Source organism: Ovis canadensis, chromosome 13, assembly GCF_042477335.2.
Source record: "Ovis canadensis isolate MfBH-ARS-UI-01 breed Bighorn chromosome 13, ARS-UI_OviCan_v2, whole genome shotgun sequence".
NCBI classification, from domain to species: domain Eukaryota; kingdom Metazoa; phylum Chordata; class Mammalia; order Artiodactyla; family Bovidae; genus Ovis; species Ovis canadensis.
Window position 1 is genome coordinate 88,880,139 of NC_091257.1, and position 9,606 is coordinate 88,889,744.

Genomic DNA, 9,606 nt, shown 5'->3' on the forward strand with positions numbered 1-9,606 from the left:
CTTCCCTGGTGGTGCAGTGGTTAAGAATCCTCCTGCTGTTGTAGAGGATATGGGTTCGATTCCTGATCTGGAAGGATTCCACATGCTGCAGAGCAACTAAGCCCAGGTACCGCAACTACTGAGTCCACACTCCAGAGAGTGTGAGATGCAGCCTGAAGCCCCTGGGCCCAAAGCCTGTGCTCTGCAACAAGAGAAGCCAGCGCAATGAGAAGCCCATGTACCACATTGAAGAGTAGCCCCAGCTCGCTGCAACTAGGGAAAGGCCTGACAGCAATGAAGACCCAGTGCAACCAACAATTTAAAAAAGAATAATAAATAAAATAAAACTACCATCTGACTACTTTGGGTTCCTCATGTCTCTAAAACAACAGGTAAAGAAGAGAGTTATGGTGTTGGCTGGAGTAACTACCAGGGAAAATTGGACTACAGCTCCACATTGAAGGTGTAGAAGCATATGTCTGGAATACAGGAGATCTCATAGAGACTTGATAATATTATATATTTTACTCTGCAATTAAGTCATTGATTGATGAAGACAAAGGACTATAGAAGGACAGTGGAAGAAAGTAACTATAAATACCGGCTCCAAAGATGTGACCAGTTACACGTGTGAGGCCTGTAATAGTCTTGACATTTCCTCCTTATTTTGCTATGAACCCATGTGTGCGTATTTTCTTTATTTTCTTTCTTTCCTCTCTTGTTACCTTATCGTGTAACATAAGATGACTTGATGGTAGTATTTATGTATTGTTAATTTTAACAGCAGAGTGTTTAAGTTACTGGATATGAAGGAGGAAAGTAAATATCACTCAAGGGCTTTACTTTCTCTTCTGGGAATGGAGTGAATGTGTTTTGGGTTCTATACAGGATAATTGTATCCTGTCTGGCAGGATTATGACCCTGTCATTATCTTTACTTGAAGATTAAGTATGGTTTAAGGAGATCTGTATGGATGCTCAGTCAACTTGTAATGGTTAATTTTATGTGTCAACTTGACTGGTTATGCAACCCGAAATGCACAGGTTAAGTATTATTTCTAGGTGTGTCTGCGGTGTTGTATCCAGATGAGATTAGCATTTGCATCTGGCAAGCAGTAAAGTGAATTGCTCTCCTCAGTGTGTGTGGGCCTCATCCAAACTGTTGAGGGCCCACTAGGACAAAAGGTGAAGGGAGGAGGAATTTTTACCTTTTTTCTGCCTCTCTGCATGAGATGGGAGAAGGCAATGGCACCCCACTCCAGTAATCTTGCCTGGGAAATCCCATGGATGGAGGAGCCTGGTGGGCTGCAGTCCATGCGGTCACTAAGAGTCGGACACGACTGAGTGACTTCACTTTCACTTTTCACTTTCATGCATTGGAGAAGGAAATGGCAACCCACTCCAGTGTTCTTGTGTGGAGAATCCCAGGGACAGGAAAGCCTGGTGGGCTGCCGTCTATGGGGTCACACAGAGTTGGACACGACTGAAGTGACTTAGCAGCAGCTGCGTGAGATGGGACATCTCACCTCTTTGTCTCCTGCCCTTGGAGTAAAATTTATACCATCAGCTCTTAGGTCTTCAGACCCAAACTGCATTATACCACTGATTTTCTTGGGTCTTCATTTTACAGATGGCAGATTATGGGACTTGGCCTCCATAACTGCATGAGCTAATTTGTCATAAGAGCAAATAAATACACACACATATTGCTATGAAAAAATATATATATATTTATATCTCCTATTGGTCCTACCTGTTCTACTTCTCTTCGGATAGAACCCTAATGTTGTTTAGTTGCGCAGTCATGTCCAACTCTTTTGTGATCCCGTGGACTGTAACCCTCCAGGCTCTTCTCTCCAGTGGATTCTTTACCACTGAGCCACCTGGGAAGCTAGAAGCCTAATACTCTACATTAAAAATTACTATTAAACTCAGTGAAAGTTGTTAGTGCGAACTTAAAAACAAAAATTGGTACTGATGAGTCTACTTGCAGGACAGCAATGGAGACACAGGCATAAACAACAGAGTAGTGGACACAGTGAGGGAACGAGAGAGAGGGAGGAACTGAGAGAGTAACACTGAAACCTGTACATTCAGTTCAGTTCAGTCGCTCAGTCGTGTCTGACTCTTTGTGACCCCATGAACCGCAGCACGCCAGGCCTCCCTGTCTATCACCAACTCCCGGAGTTTACCCAAACCCATGTGCATTGAGTCGGTGATGCCATCCAGCCATCTCATCCTCCATCATCCCCTTCTCCTCCTACCCTCAATCCCTCCCAGCATCAGGGTCTTTTCAAATGAGTCAGCTCTTCGCATCAGGTGGCCAAAATATAGGAGTTTCAGCTTCAACATCAGTCCTTCCAATGAACACCCAGGCCTGATCTCCTTAACAATGGACTAGTTGGATCTCCTTGCAGTCCAAGGGATTCTCAAGAGTCTTCTCCAACACCACAGTTCAAAAGCATCAATTCTTTGGTGCTCAGCTTTCTTTATAGTCCAACTCTCATATCCATACATGACCACTGGAAAAACCATAGCCTTGACTAGATGGACCTTTGTTGACAAAGTGATGTCTCTGCTTTTTAATATGCTATCTAGGTTGGTCATAACTTTCCTTCCAAGGAATAAGCATTTTTTAATTTCATGGCTGCAGTGTCTTTTAATTTCACCATCTGCAGTGATTTTGGAGCCCCCCAAAATAAAGTCAGCCACTGATTCCACTGTTTCCCCATCTATTTGCCATGAAGTAATGGGACCGAATGCCTATACATTACTAACTATGCCTATACATAACTAATATGTACATATTACTAGCTATGCCTATACATAACTAACCTATACATTACTGTGTGTAAAATGGATAGCCAGTGGGAATTTGCTGTATGAGGCAGGGAACTCAAACATGGTGGTTTGTGACAACGTAGAGGGGTGGAATGTGGTGGGAGGTGGGAAGGAGGTTCACGAGGGAGGGGTAATAATATTTTGATATGTGGTATGGCTAGCTTCCATTCTTGTACTTTTAAAAAATATTCTTGGCTCTTCTGAAGCCTTTATACTAATATATGAACTGTAGGATAACTTTGCCAAGTTGTTTTTAAAGATCATATTGGGGTTTTTATTGCAGTTTTATTGAATTTATAAATCCATTTTTAAAGAGTTGCAATCTTTACCTGATTGAGTCTTTCCAAACACAAACATCAATTTTCCATTTATTCAGTTCTATTTTAGACCTTCAAATAAAATTCTTTTTTTTCTTTTTAACCCATGATGTTCTGACATAATTTGTAGATTTGTTCCTAGGAATATTGTAGGGTTTGCTTCTTGGGATTATTTACTTCTACTTTTATTATTTCTGACTGCTTTTGGGTAATGTGGAGAAATGCCATAGAATTTTGTATAGACTTTATATCCCACAATTCCAATGAAATGAAACTTCATCCATTATATTGAAAGTCTTAAATTATTATGTAGGAAATGACACTGTCTGCCAATAATAACAATAAGCTTCTCTCATCCTTACACATTTTATTCCTTTATCTCATTGCATACTTTTGTATATCTCATACACTGTTGAAAAATAGTGGTGACTCATTCTATTACGACTTTAATGACAATACCTCTGAAAATTCAACTTAGTGTAGGTTTTGCTACAAAGTTTTGTTTTGTTTTTTCCTTTTTTTGGATTAATTTCTATCCTTTCATTTCCTTTTTTTTTTTTTTAATATTTTGACTGTGCCATGCAGCATGTGGGATCTTAGTTACTTGACCAGGGATTGAGCCTATGCCCCTTGCATTGGAAGCTCAGAGTCTTAACCACTGGACCACCAAGGGGAATCCCCATTTCCATTCCTAATTTTATTGAAGAATTCACATTTCAGTTTTAGGAGAGCTGTTTAAAACTTACTGAATTCTGTTGAGTATTTTGTTTAAGATGTTTCCATCTTTGTTCAGAGCAGACAAAATTGGCACATAATTATTTTTTCTTCTACAGGTGAGAGTATCTGATTGTAGTATCAAATTTTTACTAACCTCAGAAAACTTGTCATTTATAACTACATAAAAAATTGCCCCAAAATAGCATCTTCAAACCATTAACATCATCTCACAGTCTGAGAATTAAGGTTTATTGAAATCCTCATGTGTCTTCTTGAAAGCAATAGATAGAAGTCATAAATATATGCTGACATGGTTGAAATAAAGAATCTTCATAGATAGCCAAGGAAAGTATGTGTGACCCTTCCCTAAAAGGTCATATAATTAAGGTACAGCCATCCATTTTGTAAACCATAAATAGTTACTGTCTGTTTTGTAAACTATAAAAATCACATTTCTCAGATTGTTATCAAAAGAACAAGAAAATCTGAATTCTTGTAATTTGTATTTTGATCAAGGATTATACAGTGGATTTTTGGAAAGCTTTATTTAGACTTTGTGTGAACTTATTAATAAAACTGAGTGGTTATGTGTAAGTGATGAAGTGTTATCCCGCCACCAACATTAACATAAACCAGCATTGTCATCTCCCACCTTGTTTAATGTAGATAACCAATGTTAACAATAAAACATTTGGTAACAGAAAGAAACATCCAGGAACAGCTTGGCCGGATGGCTCTGATCTGGGGTCTCTCACAGGTTATAATCAAGCTGTTTGCTGGGACAAGACTAGATGGAGACTGAAAAATCTATCTTCAAGTCGCTCACATGCTGGTGGACCTTCCTCAGAGGGCTGAATGTCCTCATGGCATGCCAGCTGAGTCCTGCCTGAGTAGGTGATTGAGGAGAGCACAGCCTCCCAAAATGGAAACCAATCTCTTTTAATGATCTGATCTCATAAGGACATAATGATCTATCATTCTGCAAAGCTTTATCGGTCACACAGACCAACTGTGCAAAAATGTGGAAGGGGGCCATATTCGGGTGTGAATACCAAGAGGTGAGGATCATTGGAAGTCAACTTGGAGGGTGGCTAAAATGAATAAAATAAAATATATGAAATTAACATGAAATGAATGGCTCATAAAATGAATTCAGTGGCTCTTCTCCTTTTCCCTCATCTCTGAAATGGTGAATTTAATACTTGCAGTTGTTTCTCTTAGTATATTGGTTCAAATAGGATGGATTATTTTCTTCGACCTATGCCATTTTTCAGAAAATTGAATTACAATTTTGTTTTGTCTTTCTAAAAAAATCATTAAGTTCTCTGTTTACTTTAGAATCCATAGAGCACAGAAAAATGCGGAGCAAATTCCCCTACTTGGCCCTAGCTCTAGGAATTTCAGCTCTTATTACTTTCCGCTCCACTGAGTTGAGAACAATATCACCCTCCTGTGTTTCTGGCCAAGAACATATGTTCCACGTGACCTACTGTGACAATATTCCTATTATTGGGAAAGGCAGTCTCAAGCATCCCCCACTGCAGAAGAAGGGGCCTTTGACCTGAAATATGATACTTGCCTACCAAGAGATAAAGAGTCCACACAGCCTGTGCCAGACTTACTGCATGTGTAGAAATATCTTCCCGTTTCAACCTCAACACATGCTCCTTCATTTTGTGTCAGTGTGTGTGCCCTTGGGCATCTGGTCAACCCCAAGCTGTATCTGTCCTCAGCAAGGAAAGAACAGGGTGAAGTCCCTTTACCAGTACATGAGAGGAGCGCATGTAGGTAAATCGCCCAGCGTCAGCTGCCAGGAGAGACTCCCTGGTCGTGGGAGATCAAAGCCCACTGTGGAAGTGTCTTATGGGGTTGAAGCATTGTTTCACCCAAACCTTGATTACGTTTTCGCTTTCCTTGGAGACTCTGATACCAATATATTGGGTTGGCAAAAATTGGGGTTTTGTTTGCAGGATGTTATGGAAAGATGCGAACAAAATGTTTTGGTCAACCCAATACAATGGACAGACAGAAGCGTCTGGAGTCCTCCCACAGGACTGATAATCAGTTCATGTTGTTCTGCTCAACACTTATTTTAAGACAGAAGAAGCCGTGTCTTGGGAGAGAGAAGAAATGAAAAAGGCTCAAGATCACCACAGAAGGCAAGTATCCACCATTTTTTGAGAGCCTGCACTGGCCCCGTAACATTGCTATTCATTTTGCATTGCACATACCAATGCTCCATACACTTCGAGAAACTGATTTTTATCACCACTTTGCAAGTTAAGAGATTAAGATGTTAGAGATAAAGTTGTTTGTCCCAAATCACAGAGCTGAGTCTTTTCAGAACTATGATGTGAACTCATGACTAGCTCCTAAGCCTCTTTCTTCCACTCCATATCTGTAGGAGGGAAGCCTCTTATCCAGATATTTCCTCATCACCACCCACCCACTTTATCCTCCCCAGTGTATCACAGAAGCAGGATGTACAGAGAGAAACATGCTCATTTATTTATTGATAAGTCAACAGGCATTTGTTGGCTTCTTCTGCAAAGAAGATATTGGTGTTAGAACCAAGTCTTCGCCACGGAGTGATTCAAGCCTGGGTGTAGAAATGGAATTCCCACACCACACAGCATAAGAATCCAGAGACTCTCCCAAACAGCAGGAATCAGGCTGGGAGAGAAAATGAGATCAAGGCTTCAATATTGGAACCAGCCAAGTCATCTTCACATTCTTCCCCCCAAGAAATCCCTTGAGATAGAGAAAATAGCAAGGTGCTGATAGAGTTGAATGAGTCTTGGTATCAGGAGGCTGAGTACAAGCCTCTATTTTACTAGAAAACTCTATAAATCAGAGCCTTCTGCTGGATTATCCTCAAAATCCACTGGTCCCTTGGGCTTAGACCTTAAACAACATCCTGGAAATAACCTTAATAACACATACTGAACAGTACTTTTGACAATGCACTTTCAAGTTCATTATATCCATTTTACATATAAGGAAGCTGAGACTGAGAGTTACTTGCCCGGGACCCTTACTCAGAAGGGCTGGGACAGAATCAAAGCCATGAGCCATCCTATGGAAATTCTTGCCCTGAAGCCTGGGAGAGAGGGCTCTTGAAGACCACGGAGTCTGGCAGAAGCTCTGCTTGGGGTTGGGATCAGGAGTGCCCTGTTCATATGCTGGGAACTTCAGAGGGTTGAGACAGAGAGAGTCAGAGGGAAGGAGGTCAGCCTGCCCCAGCCCCTCCTTACCTTTCACAGGGGAAAGGCAGACTTTCCCACACATGGCCTTGCAGCACTTTAATGCACCTATGCACTGGTCATCTGTCTCACAGTGATTGAGGGGTTTAAGCATCAGACATTGGCCATGGATCACTGGACACGTCCCAGGCTTCTTCTTAACTGGAGAGAGTAGAGTCATGGGTTAGAAGGCTTAGGCCTTCCACATGATGCACCCCCCCACCCTGCCCACTTCTGGGCCCCAGCCCCTGCCCTAGCCTGAGCAGAGAGAATCCTCCCATGTCCATGACCTCCACGTCTTTCCTGAGGCCAAGAAGTACCGGCTGAACATAGGATCTGTTTCTCCTCTGACATCAAACCCTCAGTCAACACAGAAGGCCAGTTTTCCAGTGCTGAGTGGTTGGGTGGCTGCCCATTGCCTGGCTATCTGAATGACCAGATGACTATTACCTGCAAAACTGACCTCTTGGCAGACTGGCTGCTTTACCAGCCAAGTGGGTAACTTCCTGTCTGGGGCTGGATGACTTCCTGACAAACTATGCTCAACAATTCTCGGCAAGGAGGAGGCCTGGCAGGACCTGCCCCCGTCTCCCCAAGGCTGTGTCCTTCGTTCCACTCCTCCCTGCCAGCTCTTCCACCTTCTCACCTGGGTTTGTGATGTTGACAGGGTCCAGACATTTGGTTCCGCAAGTGTCGAGGCAACATTTCTTCTTGTGCGGACACTGCCAGTCACTACTGCACTTGGGTTTCTCATTTCCAAAGCACTGGGCAGATTTTCTAGGAGGGCAGGCCCCAGCTTTCAAAGCTTTTGAAGAGAAGTTCAAGAGTTTGGCGGGGGCTGGGTGATAAGTAGGCCATCACAGCTTCTGGACAAAGCACCGCTCTCCAGCAGTGACCCTCGCCCAGGTGACTGTCCACAAAGTCCGAAGGGAAGTCCCCGTCTGGACAAGCTTGATGAAATCACACACATTGTCAGGAGAAAGGCATAGGGCTCCCAGCCAAGGTTTCTGGCCTCAGACAAAAGCAAAGGCTACACACAGGGAGTAAGCAAGGCTGAGGGTAATGGAGATGGAGGGAACTAAACAGATAAATGGAACTGACAGGGCAGGAGGAGAGCTAGAGCCTGAGGCAGGAAAACAGATTAATGGAAAGAATCAGCAAGAGTCAGACTGATGACTGGACACTAGGAAATGAGGGGGAGAGAGAGAGAGGAATAAGAACAGGAATGGAGCGAGACCTGGGCTGACAGATGGCAGAGTAAAAGAAGAATTTTCAGATGCTCAGAAGCCCTCACAGAGACCCTGGAGCCCAGGTGGACATGAACACACTCCCAGGGATACCTCCCGAAGCTAAGCTCAGAGTTCACAGTCTAGAGAAGGGTACATTCCCACACCACCTCTGACGTTGCTGCCAAGATGGTACCAGGGTATCTCCAACTCACCATTTTCAGCACCTTCCACAGCCCAAAGTGCCAGGGTTCCCAGGGCAAGAAGCACGAAGGGGAAGAGCCCACTGAACTTCATGGTGAGGGCAGGGGTGAAGCTGATGGCCAGACCTCCCAATTTATACCTTCACTAGTGGGTGTGGCCTCCCCAGCATTTCCTTGGCCCCTCCCAGCTTCCATGGCATAAACAGGAAGCCAGAGACCACGAAGCTTGATATCAGAGAGACAGTGGCTCATTCCTGTCCCGGGCAAGACTGCAAGGCCACTGAAATAACTACCAGGGAAGAAATAGAGGAGAGGCTGGCCTGGGAGATCGGCAGGCTTATGAGGAAACTATCTCAGGTGTCCATCTGAACCCTGAACATTGTGGGGGCCCCACGTCCCTTAGCCTTGTTAGTGGAGATGGGGTTAAAAGGATAACTGCAAGGATGCTATTTAGCCCTGGATTTTTAGGTAAGATGTTGGGAAATGCACCTCTAGTTCTCCCACTCCTGGACTCTCAGGGAATTGTGAAACTCTCTATCCTGATTGCTCAATGCAGTTTCTTTCTCAAATTTCAGATAACATTGAGACAAGCTGGAATCTGGGAACTGGGACCCCTTTCTCAGTGCTTGCACCTGGACTAACGGCTCCTAGAGCAACAGAATACAAAGAATCTATAAGGGACTAAAAATAACTGCCCACATGCGCAGTTGGGGCAAACTATGAACAATGAGATACAAAAAGCCCAAAAACCCAACTGCCACTTCTGAGATGTGAAGTGGAGCAAAAACAGGGTACTACACAGGCACTCTGCACACAGCACCGCCAAGGAGGGAGCCAGACCACGCAAGTCCAGCCCCTGGACTCCTCCGCACCTGCACTCCACACAGAGGACCAGCTCACCCGCCCCCCAAGCAAGTGAGCAAGAAAAACTGTTACTTGTTTTTGCTCCCTGGTGTCCCAATAAAGACTTGCCTGAATTAAGAAATCTTATCTGACCGCTCCTCGATTTCCATTGATTAAAAGATTCCAAGAACCCGGGTGGGTCACAGCAAATCCTTCAGCTAACAGATATTGATCTCTGC

The 9,606-nt window shown here is 43.6% G+C and overlaps 1 protein-coding gene across 1 annotated transcript; it reads right to left on the reverse strand.

The window, feature by feature from the left end:
* Positions 1 to 6,337: 6,337 nt before the first annotated feature.
* On the reverse strand, positions 6,338 to 8,627 carry SLPI (secretory leukocyte peptidase inhibitor). The gene is made up of 4 exons (XM_069546326.1): positions 8,537 to 8,627; positions 7,742 to 7,900; positions 7,108 to 7,257; positions 6,338 to 6,526 (listed from the first exon to the last, which is right to left on the reverse strand). The coding sequence occupies exons 1-4, from the start codon at positions 8,616 to 8,618 to the stop codon at positions 6,522 to 6,524; spliced, it is 396 nt and encodes a 131-aa protein (XP_069402427.1). The 5' UTR covers positions 8,619 to 8,627; the 3' UTR covers positions 6,338 to 6,521.
* Positions 8,628 to 9,606: the final 979 nt, after the last annotated feature.